At 39.4% G+C, this 21011-nt stretch overlaps 2 protein-coding genes across 2 annotated transcripts; one reads left to right on the top strand and one right to left on the bottom strand.

Moving 5' to 3' along the window:
* The first annotated feature begins 7191 nt into the window (after positions 1–7191).
* On the top strand, positions 7192–9807 carry LOC121769719. Its single transcript, XM_042166458.1, has 3 exons — positions 7192–7355; positions 7715–9256; positions 9595–9807. The coding sequence occupies exons 1-3, from the start codon at positions 7299–7301 to the stop codon at positions 9658–9660; spliced, it is 1665 nt and encodes a 554-aa protein (XP_042022392.1). The 5' UTR covers positions 7192–7298; the 3' UTR covers positions 9661–9807.
* A 9259-nt stretch (positions 9808–19066) lies between these two features.
* Positions 19067–20911, bottom strand: LOC121771029 (beta-glucuronosyltransferase GlcAT14A-like). Its single transcript, XM_042167830.1, has 4 exons — positions 20404–20911; positions 20229–20304; positions 19903–20018; positions 19067–19560 (listed from the first exon to the last, which is right to left on the bottom strand). Exons 1-4 carry the CDS (start codon positions 20909–20911, stop codon positions 19067–19069), a joined length of 1194 nt encoding a protein of 397 aa, XP_042023764.1.
* Between the last annotated feature and the right edge of the window lie 100 nt (positions 20912–21011).

Here is a 21011-nt window from a genome sequence, read left to right as displayed (position 1 = left end):
GACGCGGATGACACCGCAGACGATGCAACGCTTGTTGGATTGATATTTCAGAGGACCCGGTGTTTGCCAACAGACAACAGCAAATTGCGTACTGGGAGCGCATCGCTGATCGCTACAATGAGGCTAAGCTGGCGGCCGCCTATAAGCGCCATAGGGAGCAGCTCCGCAAGCACTGAGATCAGGTGAAGAAGCAGGTCAATTTGTTCTCGTCAGAGTACGAGAAGTGCTTGAGGGAGCAGGGCAGCGGCAAGAGTTTGACTGATGTGCGCGATAGAGCGCTTGCGTCGTACATTTCATTGTGTCGCGATTTCAAGCATTACAACTCCTGGCTCCTCTTGAAGGACAAGCAGAAGTTTCAAGGAGGGGATTCTTCCCCTATTGGCTGCGACGAAGAGGACGAAGAACACCGCCGCCGGTGATTATACGAGCAGCGACAGCGGCGCACCTCCGATGGACCTCAACCAGCCGATGTACGAGGATGAGAGTTCCAGCACACCGATGTCCTCTCGGCGTCCCATTGGCAGCAAGGCTGCCAAGAACAAGGACAAGGCGAAGGCGACATCCTCACAGGCCCCTGCCTCGACTTCGGCTGCGGGACGTTGTTGGACACACACCACGCCCTCAGGCAGTGCGAGGACCCGGGCGAAGCCGAATACCTCAAGTAGATGATTGATGATCTGCGCCGCAAGTTGGGAATGATGTAGAGTATGCGCTTTTTATCTGTAGTGAACTTGTTTTTTTATTTCTAACTCTTGTAACTTTTTTTTAATTAAGTAATGTAGGATTTGCCTTTAAATCGTGGTGTTTTTTTTATTATTATTTTGCATGACATATTTGAAAACATGAAATTAATTAACAAAACAGTATTGAAAACTATAGGGCGGACTTTAGGGTGTCCCACTGTAGATGGAAGGGTATGAGGATAGAATGATGATATGGCGGAGCATAGGGCACTACGAATGCTTTAATTGATTTAGAACTGGTTGAGCTGTTGGTCAATGGCAAGCATAAAGGAAGGATTACACTAACTTTATAATAGTGTAGACCAAAAATGATGCTTTACATAAGTATTAAATTTGTTCATTGGCTAATTCTCTTGCTCAATTAAAAATGTACAAAGAATATCTTGAGGTGAAATATATAAGCGTCGTGATTTATGAAATCAAAATAAGGATCTATATAAATAAAATATAGTAATAAGGAGTAGTACAAATTCATAAAGTTAACTTTCATATGATTGCAACCCATTTTTAGTTAATTCTCTACTACTATTATTCATTTCCCTCGAAGACTTGGAACCTCTCTTTTCTTCTTCTTCTTCCTCTTCTTAATTTCCATTCTGATTTTTTTGACGTGCATCTTCCGATGATCGCCTCTAAGTTCATTCGAAAAAGAACCAATCCTTCCTGAAAATATTTGCGGTGTTTATTGGGGCATTTCTCTGTTGCTGCATATCTCCACCGATCCCTCTCATGCATAAAATATGCTGTCTTTTCTTTTATCGGAATATGCAAAACGAATTCCTGCAATATGCATTCGCAAAATTACATACATATAAACACACATATATTTATTTCTGCTATAGTTCGATTTTAATTTGTCTATGATATTGTTCTGGGTAGGGTTTTAGGCTATGTTTTGGACAATGTTGCCCCTGACATTGTTCGAAATCTGAATATAGCTGTGTTGTTTGAAGAATTCTTATTGGAATTGGATGATTTACGTTGAATTCCCTCCCAAAAATGTCCTCAACTGGGACCTCCTTAGAGGAAATGCTGGATTCTCTGGGGCCAAGAGACGATCAGAAGCCCAAGGACATGCCTCCAGCCCTCTGTCAAATTATCGCCAACATTGCAGCTGTCAAACTGTCTATATGTTCCTACTCTGGCACATAAGCTTGTATCTGTCAGTCATGTCACCAGAGAACTTCATTGTACTCTACTGATGCAGCCCAATTTTTGTGCTTTACAGGATATCAAGACGGGGATGACGATTGGGCGTGACACTGAACGACGAGGGCTATACTATGTGGACAATATGGCCCACAACGGAACTGCGATGCTGACTCACAGGCCTGGCTTTGGCATCGTCGATTAGGACATCCATCTATAGGATATTTGCGGTTACTTTTTCCTAAACTTACTAGTAATCTTCCGTTTTTGCATTGTGACACTTGTTTGTTAGCCAAAAGTCATAGACACTCATTTAAGATTAGTAATACCCGAGAGAAATCTCCTTTTTCCCTGGTGCATTCGGATGTTTGGGGTCCACCCTCTGTTTTGGGCGGCCATGGTTTAAAATATTTCGTACTTTTTATTGATGATTGCACGCGCATGACTTGGGTATATTTTTTGAAATATAAATCTGAGGTCTTTGAAAAATTTTGTCTATTTTATGCTTTTGTGCAAACTCAGTATAACCAATGTATTAAAATTCTTAGATCCGATAACGGTGGTGAATTTGTTAATTCCAAAATGCAATATTTTTTTTCGGAAAGGGGTATAGTTCATCAAACCACTTGTCCTCACAGCCTTGAACAAAATGGGGTAGCAGAACGGAAAAATAAGACTCTCCTCGAAATGACCAGAGCCCTTGTGATAGAATCTCAAGTCCCAAAAACCTTTTGGCCAGAAGCCCTTGCTACTTCAGTTTACCTCATAAACCGCTGACCTACAAAAATCCTTAACTTCGAAACACCCCTCGATGAGTTCTCGGCCAAACACAAAGTACCATCACCACTCACACTTGAACCTAGAGTTTTTGGTTGTTCCATTTTTCTCCACTATCAAAGCAAGACCGGTCCAAACTAGCGCCCCGCTCTATTAAATGTGTTTTTGTAGGTTATGGGATAAACCAAAAAGGGTACCGGTGCTTTGATCCGTTAGCCAAACATCTCTACACTACCATGAACTGTGATTTCGTAGAAAGTGAGTACTTTTACCACCAACTTCGCGGTCAGGGGGAGGAAGTTCAGAGTATACCTACTAGTGACCCGCTAAGTTGTCTCTCATCTCCCACTGAAAACACCGATCAAGGTCCTAACTGGCCAAACTCGGGTCTTGTGACGAACGTTGGTCCACTAGACGACGCGAACAGCAGTACCACCGGGCCGTCTACAGAATCCCCTAGTCAGCCTGAGGAGTTAAGTGACAAGGTTCCACCGTCTTTCCCGACTGTGATTCCTATGGTAAGTGATAATGATAGTGTTGATACTAACAATCTGAGACAGGAAACTGAAACTAGAAATGCGCCCGTGGAGATGAGCGGAAGTGAAATGAGAGGTGTCACCTTACTTCCAAGCAGCACCAGAGGAGTGCCACCAAAGAGATACTCGTCGGATTGGAAAGGGAGAAAAACACGGTATTCCATTGTCAACACTGTGCAAGGCCACCTCACTGAAATGGCGCTGGCATTTGATGCGGCCCTATATGAAGACGAGGATATTCCGTGTTCATGGCAAGAAGCAATGAAACATAAGCACTGGCGAGAGACGATGAAGAAGGAGATGGATGCCCTTATCAGAAACGACACTTGGGAAGAATGCGACACACCAGAAGGAAAAAAACCAGTGGGATGTCGTTGGATATTTACCACCAAAAGGCGAGCTGATGGATCGATTGAGAGATACAAAGCCAGACTTGTTGCAAAAGGGTACACCAAGACGTACGGAGTTCACTATGAGGAGACCTTCTCCCCGGTAGCAAAGATGAACACCGTCAGAACCTTGCTAGCAGACAGCAGTGGCGGCATGCAAAGACCAGCCCCTACACCAGTTTGATATAACTAATGCGTTCCTGCATGGGGAACTGAAAAAGAATGAAGAGGTCTATATGGAAATGCCTCCAGGATATACAGAAGGGAAGCAATTCTGCAGACTTAGGAAAACACTTTATGGCTTGAAACAATCACCAAGAGTTTGGTTTGGAAGGTTCTCGCAAGCTATGCTGAAATATGGCTACATTCAAAGCCACTCAGACCACACCTTATTTTTGAAGAAGAGAGGTGATCGAATGACCTGTCTACTTATTTATGTGGACGACATGATCATCACTGGAGATGATGATGAGGAAATCAACAACCTGAGTACTAACTTGTTTCACGAGTTCGAGATGAAGGATCTGGGCCCCCTCAAATACTTTCTGGGAATAGAAGTACTTCGGTCTAAGAAAGGAATATTTCTACGACAGAAGAAATATGTTTTGGATCTCCTGGCTGAAACAGGACTGTTGGACTGTAAACCTGCAGACACCCCTATGATGGTGAATCATGGATTGAAGATAGAGGAATGTACCAAGCTAGGAAATCGTGAAGAATATCAACGCCTTGTGGGGAAGTTGATCTACCTTTCCCACACAAGGCTAGATATTTCATATGCAGTTGGAATTATTAGCCAGTTTATGCACCGACCACAGGAGAATCACTTAGACGCGACATTGAGGTTTGTCCGCTATTTAAAAGGGACTGCAGGGTTTGGCGTATTGCTAAGGAAAAATGATGATCTAGAGATCGATGGTTACACTGATGCAGACTGGGCAAGTAACCCAATCGATCGGAAGTCTACATGAGGATATTTCACCTTTGTAGGGGGAAACCTGGTTACTTGAAAGAGCAAAAAGTAAAAGGTTGTAGCTTTGTCAAGTGCCGAAGCAGAATTCCGAGGGATTAAGAGTGGCCTAACAGAGATACTTTGGTTGAGGAGGTTATTGACTGAAATTGGTTTCCCACCTACTCGAAAAAGCCAACTGTTCTGTGACAACAATGCGGCAATCAGTATTTCAGAAAACCCAGTCCAACATGACAGGACCAAACATGTAGAGGTTGATCGTCACTTTATCAAGGAAAAAATCGAAGGAGAAATTATTGAACTTCCATTTGTTCGATCAGAAGAGTAGCTTGCCGACATCCTTACGAAGGCAGTAAATCCAAAGGTGTTCAATGAGGTGTTGAACAAGTTGAGTATCAGAGATGCCGTTGCTCAACTTGAGGGGTGTCAAACATCCTTACCAAGTCTTACCAAAATGAAAACGAGATATTAGAGGCAGAAAATATGTAATTGATAGAGTCAATATTTGTCTAGAAATAAGGTTATTATCTACCTAATTTAGACCGTAATACTCCCTATATTAAGGGGGAGACTCTGAGTATTGAACAAAAAGAACAACACAATTCAGCCTTACTTCAACTTTCAATACGGGTCCCCTGAAGCGGATTACGGAGCGTTTGAGAAGACACGCCATGGAGTTGGAAGAGAGGAAGCGGAGAGAGGAGCTGAGGCCGTGCATTTTTGGCGCCGGAGGGTTTTATGGTGGTGGGCAGGTGATGTGTCTGTGCATGGGTAGCGAGGAAGGAGAAGACAACACGTGCGGCTCTGCGCTGCCGTATACCTGTTCGATGAAATGTCTCTCTGACTTCCAAGTTAGTAACTACAACTACAATACTCGAATCAAATCTTAGCTCTGTGATGAAGAGAATTCCTTGCCATTGGATTGGAAGTTGGAACTATTGGATTTTATTTAATTATTATCCCCTCCGTGCCTATATGAGTCATACTTTTATAAATTACTCCCTTCTTTGTCCTCAAAGAATACGTAGTTTAGGTTTGACACAGATTTTAATACAAAGAGTATTGTTAGTAGAGAATGAGTCTCATCCCATTAGAGTGAAAAGAATTATCAAAATTAGAAAGTGCATATTCTTGTGAGACGAACTAAAAAGAAAAGAGTGCATATTCTTGTGAGATGAGGAAGTAATAAAATGTGAGTGAGAATAAGTTAATGAAATGTGTGGTCTACTACTAAAAACGGTAAAGTGAAAGATGATAAAATTTTAAAAATAAAGGAGTATTCAACACATAGATTTTAGATGGAGTAATACTTGTGAATTGAACGAGGAGAGAATAAAATTATTAAGAATCAAGGAAATAAAATAGAGTTTAGGATGTTTCTATTTAGATAATATATTACTCCCTCTATTTCATAGTAGTGTAGACGTTTCTTTTCGACATGCTATTTAAGAAAAATTGTCTTAACTGAGTTAAGTAAATGAAGAATAAAATAGGAAATGAAAAAATGGAGAATAAAATAGGAAATGAAAAAAGGTAGGAAGATGGAGAGAGAATAAAATAAGAAATGAAAAAAGGTAGGAAGATGGAGAGAGAATAAAGTAAGAGAGAATAAAGTAAGTGCGAAAAAATGTATTAAATTTTACTAAAAATGAAAATGACTCTACTACTGTGGAACATACCAAAATAGTAAAATGACTCTATTATCATGGAACACACGAAACATGCAGTAACTTAGAGTATTATATAGATAAAGTATAATTTTTCGGTACGCATAAATTAATGATAAGGGGTCGACCTTTGCGGTCCCAACTGCTAATGTGTCTTGACTTTTGAAATTAATATATTTAAATCTTAAAAAAGGTAAGAATACATTTGTTGGTTTTTTTATTTAAAAATATTATGTCGACTATTAGAATAAAGGGTTAACAACCATATAAATCATGAAGTTTGACCAACTTCTAGTCCGTCCTATTAGAATATTAAATAACGAAGTTACAAATTTTCTCAATCGTCTCAAGTACGAAAAAAATGTCATATTTTAAACGATATTCAAAACAATGTGTTTCATTAATATAAGTACTTTTTTTCTTTTATATTTCTTTATTTTCTCATTTCTCTACTTATTTTATTGAAATATCGTCATTTTTAACATAACAATAGTGGTCAATTGTGCATGTATGAGACAATTAAGAAAAAAAAAATGAAATTTCGTGATTTAATATTCCTATTTCAAAGTTTACAAGATAGGTTCGAATTTAATCATACTTTGTGATTTAAATGTTTATTATCCCTAAAATAAGATGCTATATCGATATAAAATGGCGGAGCTAAAATATTTTATTAAAATATATTTGAACATGTATATTTATAAAAGTAAGAATATTAGTACTCTACTATATCACAAACTTCCAAAAGTTAACAATTAATTACAATAATAAAAGTTGAAAAATAAATGATGTAAAAATATTTATTTTCAAATCAATCCTCTAGTTATGATTTATTTGTGGTCATTGAGATGCAGATATTTTCGGGCTATATTTGCAGCACTAAATCTTAACATAAGACTTTTTTCAATAAAAGTAAATTAAGACACAATAAATTTAGTCATCTTGGAACAAGATAGTGAAATTAATAAATTAATAAATTAATTTTGGGTTTGTTCTCTGCCCGATTATATCTTCTTCAGTAAGAACGAGGAACAAGATAGTGAAATTGCTGGATAAAATACAGAAATATGGGAGGCAAGGCTTCCTCTAAATCAAAGTCGAGAGGCGAGAAAATTTCATCCAAGGTTCTTCTTTTTCGGTTTGCTTTCCATCAAAATATGCTTGTCGCTCTTCTTAATTAAACAATCCTTGAATTTTCGATTATGAGGCGTTTAATTGTACGTTTATGAGCTTGATTTACCTGTTTTAGAACGAATTTTATGTGTTATACGACTACACATTACTTTTTTTTTTAATGTGAAATAACTAAATTGCTGATGAACCCTAATTTTGAAATTAAATTTTGGACCCTTTTCATTTTCTATTTTTTTCCCGTATATATCAACATGAATTGTAGAATGAACTTTTATTGGGATGGATTTTGCTGTATTCTATGAATGAATTCTACTTTGGGTGAGATATGTTGAATGGTTAGCATTTACAGAAGAAGAGTAGTAGAAGAAAGGAATCAAAGAAGCGTAGCCGAAGTTATGATTCAGTTTCCGATGATGACTCGTTGTACTTGGAACATAGATCCTCCGCTTTGAAAACTGATCATAGGAGAAGGCTAACTAAAACTAGCAAGCGTCATCGTCATGACTCTCCCTTTTCAGATTCGGATTTGGATTCAGATTCATCATACACTGATGTCAGTGATTACAAGACGAGGAGGTCCCGAAGGTCACGAGTTGTCTTAAAAGATGTAAAAAGAAAACACCGCAAGAGATATATCAGCACCACTGGTGATGTAGATACAACAAGTGGACGAAAAAGGAAAAGATCGGGTAAAGATCATGTCAGTAAGCCAATAAAGAAATCCTCAACGAAGAATTCAAGAAAAGTTGCGAGCAGTTCTTCAGGCTCAGATTCGGAAAGCTGCTCATTGTCGCAAAGTAGAAGTAGTAGCAGTAGCGGAGATGATAAGCTTCGAAGGAATAAAGTAGCTTCTTCTAAGGTAAAAGAGAGGCTGAAACATAGGCAATCATGCAAGGGAAAGCAGAAGCATGAAGATAGGAGTCCAAGTTGTACTTCAATCGGTAGGGGGGGTGACCCCAGTTTTAGTGTAGGTGGCAGTGACCGGGAACATTTTCCTGTCGACAACTCTAGACGCCTGAGGTCAGTTATCACTTTTGCTGATCAACCCCACGATGAAGATGAGAGTAGATGGGAGATGGATCCTCATAAAGAAGAGATTGTGTATGATGAATATGATTATCCTTCTCCAAGGAGTATCGACAGTAATGAAGGGGGAAGTAAGATGGAGGCTGGTGACCAAACGATTGTTTCATTCAGTGACAGGATATGCCTAGAAAATGTTGCTGGTGACAAAGCATGCGAACTGGGAAAATCTGGAATAGATGATGGTGATCATCATCAGTCAGAAGGATGCATAAATAAATCTGAGGAGAAAGAGATTGATACATCTGTTCTTGTTGCTGCTTTGGGAGGGGATGATCTGGAGTCAATTCTGAGGCAGAAAGCCTTGGAAAATTTGAGGAAGTTTCACAGGATGCCCCAAACTCGTCCAAGGAGCAATATGGTGGGGATAGATAATGAGAGTAATGTGGCCACACTTTCCAATAGAACAGTTGATATCGGTGAGAACGTTCCAATAGAGCATGGTATCTCTGATTATCAAGAAATGAATAAGAGAAATGGGCTCCTAGCAATGCAAAGAGAAATTGTGAAGCTCCCGGATAGTGAACACGTTGAGGAGAAACCCCAAATGGCTAATCCAAGCATCACCCCTCCATGCAATGCATCAGCGCTCGTAGAATGTTCAAAGGGAGATAAGAATTCCCATTCTCCAGCTGCTGAGGCGAAAGCTGAATCAGGGAACGACGTTAGTCCTGGAGCTGGAGTTACTAAAGCAAGTTCTTCTAATGCTGAGCCGATTTCTGGGGAGCATATCTCAGGACAAACAAAGGGCAGTTCTGAATTTGAGCAGAAGACAATGACAGTGATGAGGGGAGGCAAACTCGTACAGGTAATAATGACCTATTTGTTGGCTGATTGGGTGTTCCCTTCTATTTATAGTACACTGCTAGTGATAATTTTAGCCTCAGAACTGAAAAGTCAAGATAGTAGCCGAAATTCTACGCGTAGGAAACACCGCACGTAAAATCTTACTGCCAACTAGACTTTGGTACGCTGAAATTTCAACTAAATCTAAAGGAGCTAAACTGAGTGTATTGTATTCAACATATCAACTAGGTTAACACTGTCACTATATCTATTGGTGGAGCTAAACTGTGTGTATTATATCCAACGTATGGTAAATTATAGTAACTCTTTTTTATTTCTATGATTTGAATATTTATATAGGTGAGTTATAAGGTGTACATCCCAAAAAAGGCCCCTGCTCTAGCCAGGAGGCAACTCAAGCGGTAAGGAAAGGAAAGGAGAAGTGGATTTTGGATTAGAATGACATTCAAAAGAGATTCCTGTGTCTGCTTGAAAGCAGTGTGTGACATTCATTTCGAATTATCTGAACAAATAAATAGTTTCAGCAAGTATTTGGTGTTTTCTATTGGTCAAGGTATCTGTTTTCTCAAAGTTTACTGTTTCTTTTGGAGAATATTTCTATTTGTACTATGGAGTAGTTAACCCTACGCTTCTTCAACTCAAAATCAACATTTTGTTTCATTTTTCCAGAGTCCAATTTCTTCATTTTATACTGAAATTGGGCGGAAGGGTATCAACATCTCACGTCCTCTAGTCATCCTTAGAAACCATACTATTCATTGGCCTTTTTTCATCATTACTCAATACCCACGATTTTGTCCCTTATTTATCCCATCTCTTGCACTATTTATTTGTTTGATTCCTTATAAATAATTTTTTTTACTATCTATATTTGAACTAAATTCAGGTACAAATGGAGTAATACGCATTTTATTAAAATAAATAATTAAATTTGTTAAAAAAACATAATTGAAATAAAGGATAGGCAATAATAGGAGTTGGGATCAATTTTAGCCTAGCAAAGAAATACTAATACTACGCTCAATAAATAGCTTAGTGTGATCTCTAAACCTCGACCTGTGTTGGTTTTGTTTTTGTAAATGATAGGCACCATTTTGATTTTTGGTGTTGTTATAAAATTTATACCAATATTTTCAAAAGATCATGTTGCGACAGAATAGAGTAATTGTGTAATCGACAAACGAAAGAACGTAAAGAAACACAGAATTTACGCGGTTCGCCAATTGGCTACATCCACGGTAAGAACGGAGAACAAATTGTATTATGACTGCAGTTACAGATTTCAGATCCAAGACCACGATCACATAATTATGTGCTATACTTACATATAAATAGACACACATCAGATCTTATCATAATTAGGAAAATAATCCTATCTCAATTAGGAAACATAATCCTATCTCAATTAGGAAACCAATTCAAGGCATACTAACAAATCTCCACCTTGACTTGAATTCTCCTTCCAAATGCATCATCATAATACCACAAACAAACTTCTTCATCCTTGCCTCAAATTTGCCCTCCACGGGCAACTAACAAATCATGACATCAATATTACGCAAATCCTGAAAAATTTTGTTCAAATTTTCCAGATGATCCGAAGGGGCATACCTTCCTAATTGCATAATCGAAACAAATGTTGCTTCAGGAGCAACTTATTGGTTAGAGACTTCGTCATGTAAAGACTCTCCAACTTCGTCCAAAGGGCAGCAGCAGTCTCCTGCTCAGCAACTTCGATGATAACATCGTCAGACAGGCACAACATGATGGTCCAATGGGCCTTTTCGTCTAAGGTTGTCCACTCCTCATCATCCATTATCTTCTTTGTTTTGAGCAGCGCCCACAAACTCTGCCTCTTCAGCAAGGATCGCATCTTGATCTGACATAAGCCAAAATTATTTCTCCCTGTGATTTTGTCGACCTTACGTTCAAAGCAGACATCTTGATCGATTAACACAGAAACCCTAACAGATGCAGAATTCAAAACCCTAGTCCGAAAACCAGGCTCTGATACCATTTTGTTGTGACAGAATAGAGTAATTGTGTAATCGACAAACGAAAGAACGTAAAGAGACACAGAATTTACGTGGTTCGCCAATTGGCTACATCCACGACAAGAACGGAGAAAAAATTATATTATGACTGCAGTTACAGATTTCAGATCCAAGATCACGATCACAGAATTATGTGCTATACTCACATATAAATAGGCACACATCAGATCCTATCCTAATTAGGAAAATAATTCTATCCCAATTAAGAAACATAATCCTATCATAATTAGGAAACAAATTCAAGGCATACTAACATATCTTTTATAGAATCTTTTGTAGAATGGATGAATATTATAATGATGAAAAATAAGAAAATAAATCATTAATAGAGTCAACCAACACAAGTACACTAACAATTGCTTTTTTAAAACTTTGAGAAGATTTGTAAGTCAGGATAATAATCCATAAACGACATAGTTTTGAAGTAGAATAACAACATAGGATCATTATCTCCTTCCCAACCCGAAATTGATGTTTGACCCGAACCCCTTATCCCTAAGCGTAGCTGAAACCGAAATCGAATCATGGCTACCTGAACCCTATATGAGTATTCCTAATCTCACTTATTGCAGTAATTCTGTGTATTTCCAATGTCCAGTTCGCCATATTCTGCGAGCTGGGTTCACTTTTGCAGGTATGACGTGTACTTAATCATCATCATCGTTATTGTTGTTGGTCCTTCACGGGCTTCTAGTGATATATAGTCTCAAAGATGGTAATCGAGAGAGGTAGAGAAAGATTGGTTAGACATTTGCTAGGATAAAGTGTATAGAGAAATATTCCAATGTTTTTGTTTTTGTTATGTTTCCAAATGTTCATTACCCTAATATTTATAGGATGAATGAGAATGTTCTAGTACATGTGATTGGTACTGTACAATGCTTAGGGACTATGCATCACTTGGTACTCTACAAAACTTAGAGACTCTTCATCCAAATTGAATGTTGGGCGGCATATTAATGCCGTCGCTCTTTCCAACACACCCCCTCAAGTTGAGTAACGGTATCCCCGATACTTCACTTGCCAATGAATTCTTTGAATTTTGTAGGACTTAGCGCCTAGGTAAGAATGTCTGCCAGTTGTTCCTCGGATCGGACAAATGGGAACTCGATAATCCCGCTTTCAAGTTTCTCTTTAATAAAGTGACGATCGACCTCAACATGTTTGGTCCTGTCATGCTGTACTGGATTTTCTGAAATGCTAATTGCAGCTTTATTGTCACAGAAAAGCTGACTTTTTCGTGTTGGTGGGAAGCCAATTTATGTTAACAATCTTCGAAGCCAAAGTATCTCCATTAGACCGCTTCTGATCCCTCGGAATTCAGCTTCTGCACTTGATAAGACAACCACTTTCTGCTTCTTGCTTCTCCAAGTGACTAAATTTCCCCCAACAAAGGTAAAATATCCTCCAGTTGATTTTCTATCAACTGGATTGCTTGCCCAATCTGCATCGGTGTACCCATCAATTTCCAAATCTTCTTTTTTTTTCTCTAGGAATATCCCATAACTGGAGGTTCCTTTTAAATATCTAACAATTCTCATGACAACATCCATGTGATCTTCTTGAGGTTGATGCATAAATTGACTAACCACTCCAACGGCATATGCTATGTCGGGCCTCGTATGAGATAGGTAGATAAGCTTTCCTACTAGTCATTGGTATCTTTCACGATCTGTAGGTTTAGCTCCATCCACAATTTTCAACCCATGGTTGGGTATCATTGGAGTTTCAATCGGCTTGCAGTCAAGCATGCCCGTCTCGGTGAGCATGTCAAGTATATACTTCTTCTGCCTTAAAAAGATTCCGTGCTTGGATCTCAACACTTCAATCCCTAGGAATTACTTCAAAGCTCCTAAGTCCTTCATTTCAAATTCTTTGAAAAGATTCTCCTTCAGATTCTGGATTTCTTCAACATCATCTCCTGTTATGATCATGTCATCCACATAAATAATCAAGCATGTCATTTTTCCATTCCTTTCTTTCAGAAATAGTGTGTGATCTGAATGGCTCTGTTTGAAGCCATGTTTGAACATTGCCTGACAGAATCTTCCAAACCAAACTCTGGGTGATTGCTTTAACCATAGAGGGTCTTTCTCAATCTGCACACCTGCCATTTTCCAAATTCTTCGTCTAGGCCTGGTGGGACCTCCATATAGACTTCCTTGTTTTTCTCAAGTTCACCATGAAGAAAGACATTTGTAACATCCAATTGGTATAACGACCATTCTTTGCATGCAGCTACAGACAGAAGGGTTCTTACTGTATTTAGTTTGGCCACTGGGAGAAAGTTTCCTCATAGTCAACTCCATACACTTGAGTGTATCCCTTAGCAACCAATCTTGCCTTATATCTCTCGATTGAACCATCTGCACGTCGTTTTATGGTGAAGATCCAACGACATGCTACTGGTTTCTTTCCCGGAGGTAGAGTACACTTCTCCCATGTTTCATTTTTTATCAGGGCATCAATCTCCTTCTTCATGGTTTCCCTCCGGTGCTTGTGTTTTATTGCCATCTCGAAGGATTACGGAATCTCTTCTTCTTCATAAAGAGCAGCTTCGAATGCTCTAGCCATTTCAGTAAGGTGTCCTTGGGTGAAGTTTGCAACTGAGTACCTTGATTTCCGTCCTTTCCAGTCTGGAGAATATCGTCTAGGAGGAACGCCCCTTGTACTCCTGTGGGGTAATCTGCCTTGCCCAGTCTCTTGTCACTGTCAGCAGTTTCGGGTAGGATAGGAATATTGGGATCAAAAGTTTTTACCTCAGGAGTCAAAGACTGGTCAGATAGCTCGGCAGTGTTCTGAGGCGACATGTTCTGTTCCTGGGGAATTGGCGTTGTTGGACTCACACCTGTGATAAGATTTTGGTCGTTTTCCCTCAGATTTCTCTCCCCCTGAATGGTTTCTCCTCATAGAGGTAGCCAATTAAGTGCGTCACTATTCGGATTACCTGTCTCACTCTCCCCCTAACCACTAGATTGGCTATAGAAATATTCACTTTCAACAAAGTCACAATTCATAGTGACATACATGCGATCTGTTGACGGGTTATAACATCTATACCCTTTCTGACTTTTCCCGTACCCAAAGAAAACACATTTGACTGCACATGGTGAGAATTTATCGCGATCATGTTTGGGTATGTGAACAAAGACAGTGCAGCAAAAAAATTTGGGTTCAAGATTGAGATAAGAGGGAATTGAGTGTTTTGAAAAGAATATTTCTAAAGGGATTTTGAAGTTTAGGATTCCTGTGGGAAGACGATTTAGAAGGTAAACGGATGTGGCTATGGCTTCAGACCAAAAAGATTTAGGGATGTGGGATTCTATTAGAAGTGCACAGGTGATCTCAAGGATATACTGGTTTTTTCGCTCAGCCACCCCGTTTTGTTCAGGTGTGTATGCACAAGTCGTTTGGTGAATGAGACCTTTTTCGGTGAAGAAGATTTTCATTCTAGAGTTCACATATTCTCTCTCATTATCAGATCTAAGGACTTGGATTTTGGTGTTGTACTGGGTTTGGACAAGGCTATAGAACTTAGTGAATTTTTCAAAGACTTCTGATTTTTATTTTAAAAAATAAATCCAAGTCATACGAGAAAAATCATCAACAAATAGCAAAAAATACCGAAATCCTTGTCCCCCGGTAACCGGAGCAGGCCTCCAAACATCAGAGTGAACTAAAGCAAATGGAGATTTTTCTCTAGTTTTGTTCAACTTGAAGGAATGTCTATGACTTTTAGCCAAAACACACGTTTCACAATTCAAAACAAGTGAAGAAGAAACTAATTTGGGAAAGAGTAAATGGAGATATCCTATAGATGGGTGCCCTAACCGACGGTGTAAGAGCCATATCTGTCTTTCATTCAGTCCATGAGTTAGCAGCGCAGTACTGTGTTGGAAAATCTCATCTACGTAGTACAGTCCATGTCGCTCAGTGCCACACCCAGCTATCGCCCCCTGTCTTGATATCCTGTAACATGCAAAAACGAGGCTGCATTAGGAGTTTGCAATTAAGTTCCTTCGTGACGTGACTCACTGACAACAATTTATGGGACAACGACGGAACATAAAGACAATTTGAAAGGTGAAGGGTTGGTGATATAAATATAGTTCCCGCCCCTTCAACCTGTGCTAATTCCCCACAGGCCGTTTGGACATAAGTTTTTTTTTGATTGGGATATATCAAGAAAATCGAATTTATCGAATGTCATTGTGTCAGTTGCCCCACAATAAAAAATCCAGTGGTAGTCTTTTGGCCCTATGTTTGAGGATGAAGAATATGCCAGGGCTTGGAACGAGTTTGTGTATGGTTCGGAGGGTAGAAAATTGAAGTTGGGGTTGTTTTTTTAGATTTTTCGAAGGTTGGGGAAATATTTGGAATATTTGTGGTCTGTTGGGGTGGGTTTTTGAAATTCAGGTTTTTCTGGGGGGGTGGTTTTCGAATGAATTTGTGGGGTGGGGTTTTTTATAGGATAATTGTGGATATGGGGGACTAATCAGCAAAGAGGGGAAAAATCCTCTATCAAACCCTAGCCGCCCCCTCTTTCACTTTCAACCCCCTCCGTCGCCTCCCTCTCAAGTTCTGCCGTTCCATCCAAGGCGGCAGCCTTAATTGGAGACCGGTGTTCACCGGAGCTTCCTTCCCCCTCCATTGTAATCCAAGTCCCTGAACCCATTTTACCTTCCGTCCAGTTCTTTGTGGAGGCGATTGAGGCCTTGGCCACATTCGCTGAAATTGCACCGCCGCCTCCACCGCCTGTGGGGTTATCGGTACCGCCGCCGTTAGGGTATTGTGGTGACGGAGAGAAGCCATTCCCGCCGCTGCCTGTGGGGCTGCTGAAGCCGCCGCCGCTGCTGCCTGTGGAGCTGCCAAAGCCACCGCCGCCGTTTCCTGTGGAGTTGCCGAAGCTGTCCACCGATCCTCCGGTGTAGGCGGCTCGGTCTCCTCCTACCACAACAACGGCTACTCCCCTCCCATATCCGCCGCCGCCACCGCCGCGTTTCCCGTTTTGGCGATTCCTCTTCATCTCTTGCCACCATTTGGGATAATCGTGGAGGTGGAAGCACGTTTCACGTGTGTGTTTCTTCCCTCCACAGTGCGAGCAAACCAACTTGTTCTTGTCTTCATCTTGTTTCCGAATTAATGGGAATTGAGTCATTGGCGAAGGGGTTGGCCGGTTATGATGGATAGCTCCTAGGCCGGTAGCGATTCCAGATTGGTCTGGCTCGGGCTTGAGAACCTTCTCGTTGACAGCTTCTCTCCTCACCATTCCATATGCTTTGCGGACGGAGGGTAAAGGATCTGTATTTAGGATTTCCCGTCTGATCTTGTCGTATTTGTCGTTTAATGCCCATATGAATTTGTAGAGTCGGTGCCTCTGTGTATGTTTGTTGTATTTGTCGATGCTCTTGGGGCTTTCCATGGGATTGTGATCTCTTGCATCGATTGAGATCCATAAGTCCTGGAATTTGTTCCAGAGGGATTCCAAGCTCATATCTCCTTGCTTCATTGTCATTGCCTGTCTGTGTAGATCATGCACTTGAAAAGGGTCAGCTCCACTTCCATATGTGATTGCCAGACCTTCCCATAGGTCTCTGGCTGTTTTATACTATGATACTTCATTCCTCAAACTGGATTCAATGTTGTTGATGATCCAGTTGAAGCAACGGTGATCCCGTTGCTGCCATATCGCGTAGCCGGGATCGTTGGTAGGATGAGGTTCTGATCCTCCAGTAATGTGAGAAATCAGCCCCTTTCCACCTATAGCACGTTCCATCAGATTTATCCAAAGGGGATAATTATCCCCATTGAGTTTGTCTTCTAGGAGAATCTCTCCCAAAGACTCCAGGTGTTGTTGTGACTGTTTTGGAGAGCTTTCTGATTTGTTTCCAGATTTATTCATGAATTTCATGAATTCGGCGAATTGTGCCGCAAAATCTGCCATGGTTTCGGCAGAGTTTGGTTTGGTATTTTCGGTGCCAGAATCTGACATGTTTGGTTTCGGTTTTGCAGGGTTAACAAAGGAAAGGCCGAGAAGGGTATGTGACTATGACATTGCTCTGAGTCCTCAAACTGAAATTTCTCGAAGATGGTAATCGAGAGAGGTAGAGAAAGATTGGTTAGACATTTGCTAGGATAAAGTGTATAGAGAAATATTCCAATGTTTTTATTTTTGTTATTTTTTCAAATGTTCATTACTCTAGTATTTATAGGGTGAATGAGAATGTTCTAGTACATCAATAAATGTGATTGATACTCTACAATGCTTAGGGACTATACATCACTTGGTACTCTACAAAACTTAGGGACTCTTCTTCCAAATTGAATGTTGGGCGGCATATTAATGCCGTCGCTCTTTCCAACATATAGTAGTATAACTTATATTTCTGGCGTCATGATTCTACATGCTTCATTTAGGAAATTGACTCCGGCAAAGCAACCCCATCAGAGAGGTGGATATAGGACGATGGCTAGGCAATTCATTTTTCCAAAGACAATAATTCTTGCATCAAGTATGGTTCAGAAAACTCATAGCTTTGGGTTTTTTCTTAATCTAATTTGATAATTTTCACAAGCAATCATACGCGCGTTACTATCAATCTTTATAGAACATTAATGAGCTTTGTTGATACTGTACAGCTTAGTTTGATATAATATATTACTAAATTTGATAATTATGTGTGAGCGTGGATTTTAAGAAATGTAAAGAAAAATTGGTTGAATAAGTTAGTGGACTATGTGTCCCATTTATATATATTAGTTTTATAATAAAATGTGAGTAGAATTGGTTGGTAGAATGTGAGTCTACTTACCATTTATGGTAAAAGTAAAATGTGACACTTAATGTGGGACGAAGGTATAAGTAATTCGTCAGACCGGTTGAACCGGTTTTTATGTTTAAAATGCAAGACTAGAGGGGATTGAACCCTAAACCTCTGGGTAAGATACCAACATTTTTGCCACTCCACTATATGATCTTGAATGAAATATTGTGAAGATTAATTATTGTTATACATTAAAGCTATATTTTTTTGTCCACACAAATTAATAATTTGTGTTTAGTTTTATACTTTTAAATGATTGTTAGTTGTGATATGTTTAATTTTAATTATCAGCCACTAAATTTTATTTTTATTAGTATAATATATATATATATATATAAATAATTTTACCTAAGATTAAATATTATATATATTATTAATATAGTTTATTACTCCATATTTACTAAATATTACTCCAAACTTACTAATAATTCAAGTTTAATTTTATGTATTAACTAATAATACTATTATAGTATATATATTTATCCAAATTAACTAAAAATTCATGTTTAGTTTTATATATTGTCTATAATATTATTTCACCACATAAATGTTTTTGAGATAATATGAATTTTATCTATTTATATATGTAAAATATATACTTTTTTTGGTTACACTAATTACAAATTTATGTATTTAATAATTATTTAAATTTTACCATTCACTTATTTTAAATACTCTTAATATTTAATTTACTTAAAATGTTTAATATATGTTTTTGTTATATGTTACTATTAATTATAATATATTACTCACTAAATTTAATATATTTTGTAAGAGTATATTTAATTTTATATTTGCATGGTAAAACGGTTCGACCAGTAATTGAATCGGTCGGACCGGTTGAACTGTGAATCGGTAGCCTCGCCGGTTCACCGGCCGGCCCGGTTTTTAAAACATTGCTTGTAACTAACAACATAATGTTGATCAAAACATTCAGGTGCACTGTCGGCGTTTGTCCGGCAACAAAAGATGGTCGACACGGCTCTGCAATCGGCCAGCCCCTGGACCTGGTCGGAGCGTGGTTGGATTACCGACCCGGGAGCAAAGAGGTTGGCCGGCACACCAACCACCGGGCACGAAGCTCTCATTGTTTGCTCCAAGCAACTCCGCGTCGATCTTGTCCAGCACAGGGGAGTCATGACTGAACTTCCGGGCAAAGACGGCGCCGCCTCGGATCATCATTGTTGTGTCGTTGAGGGAGACCATACGAGGATGTTGTCGGGGCGGATTATCCCAGGGAATGAAGTGCATGTCGTTGTTTACGACCGTCTGCGCGAACTGTGGAGTGTTGCATATAACTGTCTGGAAATAGCCTTCGGGTGAAGAAATGAAGTTGGTGTAATACATGAGAAGAGTTCTTGGGAGGTTGTCCCAACCCCATACGCAGTACTCCACGAAGTCTCGTGACAAGATCATCCAAGCTGAACCTGTCACACCGTTATGACATGATTGATAAAATGATCCATGTGGCGATGAAGCGCAACTCAGTTGATCTTTGATGGATAAGTCAGTCTGCACTCTAAGCATTCAATTTGATTGAAATTACTATTACTTTATCACCCTAAACATGGAATCATCTTCAAATCCTATCAAGATTTATGTGGCCAACCCTTCGGAGGTAGCTTAAGGTCGGCGGGAAACACCATGATTGCAACTTCGATCATCGGGTCTTATTAAACACATCGTGTAACCACATGCAGTAGTTTTAAAATTGAACTACAGTTAAGACAACAATAATCCATTTGCATTCTTTAAGGAGTAATACTAACCGTCGAATAATTTGAACGACGTTGGTAACTTTCTCCTAGAATTGACCTGTATTAAGTCGGACTTGTTTTTCTCATAGAGCCCTGGATCTATAATTAAAGGCATTGCTCTTCTGGCTCTGCAATGGTGAATAAGATATACTATAAGATTGATGAGATACAAATACAAGTTAGTCATTTGATTTGTGGATTGATTGATAATTGGAAGGATGATAACAAATTTTGAGGATTTTGTATTTGTAGATAGGAGGATAAGTGAATAAATACTAAAACATCATTTTAGTGGTTGTGATTTTTTATCATAAATTATCATCAGCAATTGAACTTACTTTTTCCATCCAAGATTGCTCGTATGGTGAACGAAGTTAAGATCTCTTTTCAAAGTGGAGAAAACGTGCAGGAGATCTGTAACAGTGCAAAAGCATTTCAAAACTCACCCGACTCAATAAAAAACAAATATGCAACCAATTTTCCAATAGAAAGTAATTAGATAGGGAAAGTTACCATCTTGAGTGACCAAAGGATAATCAGAGGCACTAAGATTTATAAACCAGTCCCAATCTTTGTATCTCTTGAGAAGAATAGCACATGCATGCAATGTATTAGCCACCATGGTAGGCCCTCTATAGGTAACCAAATTGGCCTTGTCATGCATATACACATTCCCAACCTCTGCAAACACAGGATGCGCGCGCACACGTGAAGCAAGTTCCCGCCTCTCGTGTGCAGACGATTCAAGATCCAGATGCACAACGTAGTAGTTCCGTGGGTGGTATAGGGCATGGAGAGTCCTCCACATCTTGGGGAGATCGCCCTTGGATCCCGAGATCAGGTAGGCGAATCTCGGGATTGGAGGAGGGGTGGTTGCATTCATGACTGGAGGCTGTTGGAAAACTGTTAGGATTGAAGAGAGTGTGGTGATGTAGGAGATGAAGAGGCATATGGTGAATAGTGAAGTGATCAAGACAGGGAAGATGAATATCCACTTCTTCTTATTCTCTGAGAATTTCATGCTTTCTTATCAGTTTTCATGAATTAGGTTTGTCAAGTGATATGAAATAGATGGATATGTGGTGACTCCTGTTGCAGCATTGAGTAAAGGATTTAGAAAA

Source organism: Salvia splendens, chromosome 16, assembly GCF_004379255.2.
Source record: "Salvia splendens isolate huo1 chromosome 16, SspV2, whole genome shotgun sequence".
Classification (NCBI taxonomy): domain Eukaryota; kingdom Viridiplantae; phylum Streptophyta; class Magnoliopsida; order Lamiales; family Lamiaceae; genus Salvia; species Salvia splendens.
Note: the sequence above shows the minus strand (reverse complement) of the source record. Positions and strands in the feature narration are given on the sequence as shown.

Coding starts and splice junctions, on each gene's coding strand:
- LOC121771029 (XM_042167830.1), bottom strand. CDS start 20,911: ATGAAATTCTCAGAGAATAAGAAGAAGTGGATATTCATCTTCCCTGTC. Junction 20,305..20,403: donor TCCTTTGGTCACTCAAGATG/GTAACTTTCCCT, acceptor GCACTGTTACAG/ATCTCCTGCACGTTTTCTCC. Junction 19,561..19,902: donor GTCGTTCAAATTATTCGACG/GTTAGTATTACT, acceptor ACGGTGTGACAG/GTTCAGCTTGGATGATCTTG.
- LOC121769719 (XM_042166458.1), top strand. CDS start 7,299: ATGGGAGGCAAGGCTTCCTCTAAATCAAAGTCGAGAGGCGAGAAAATT. Junction 7,356..7,714: donor GCGAGAAAATTTCATCCAAG/GTTCTTCTTTTT, acceptor TAGCATTTACAG/AAGAAGAGTAGTAGAAGAAA. Junction 9,257..9,594: donor GGGGAGGCAAACTCGTACAG/GTAATAATGACC, acceptor ATATTTATATAG/GTGAGTTATAAGGTGTACAT.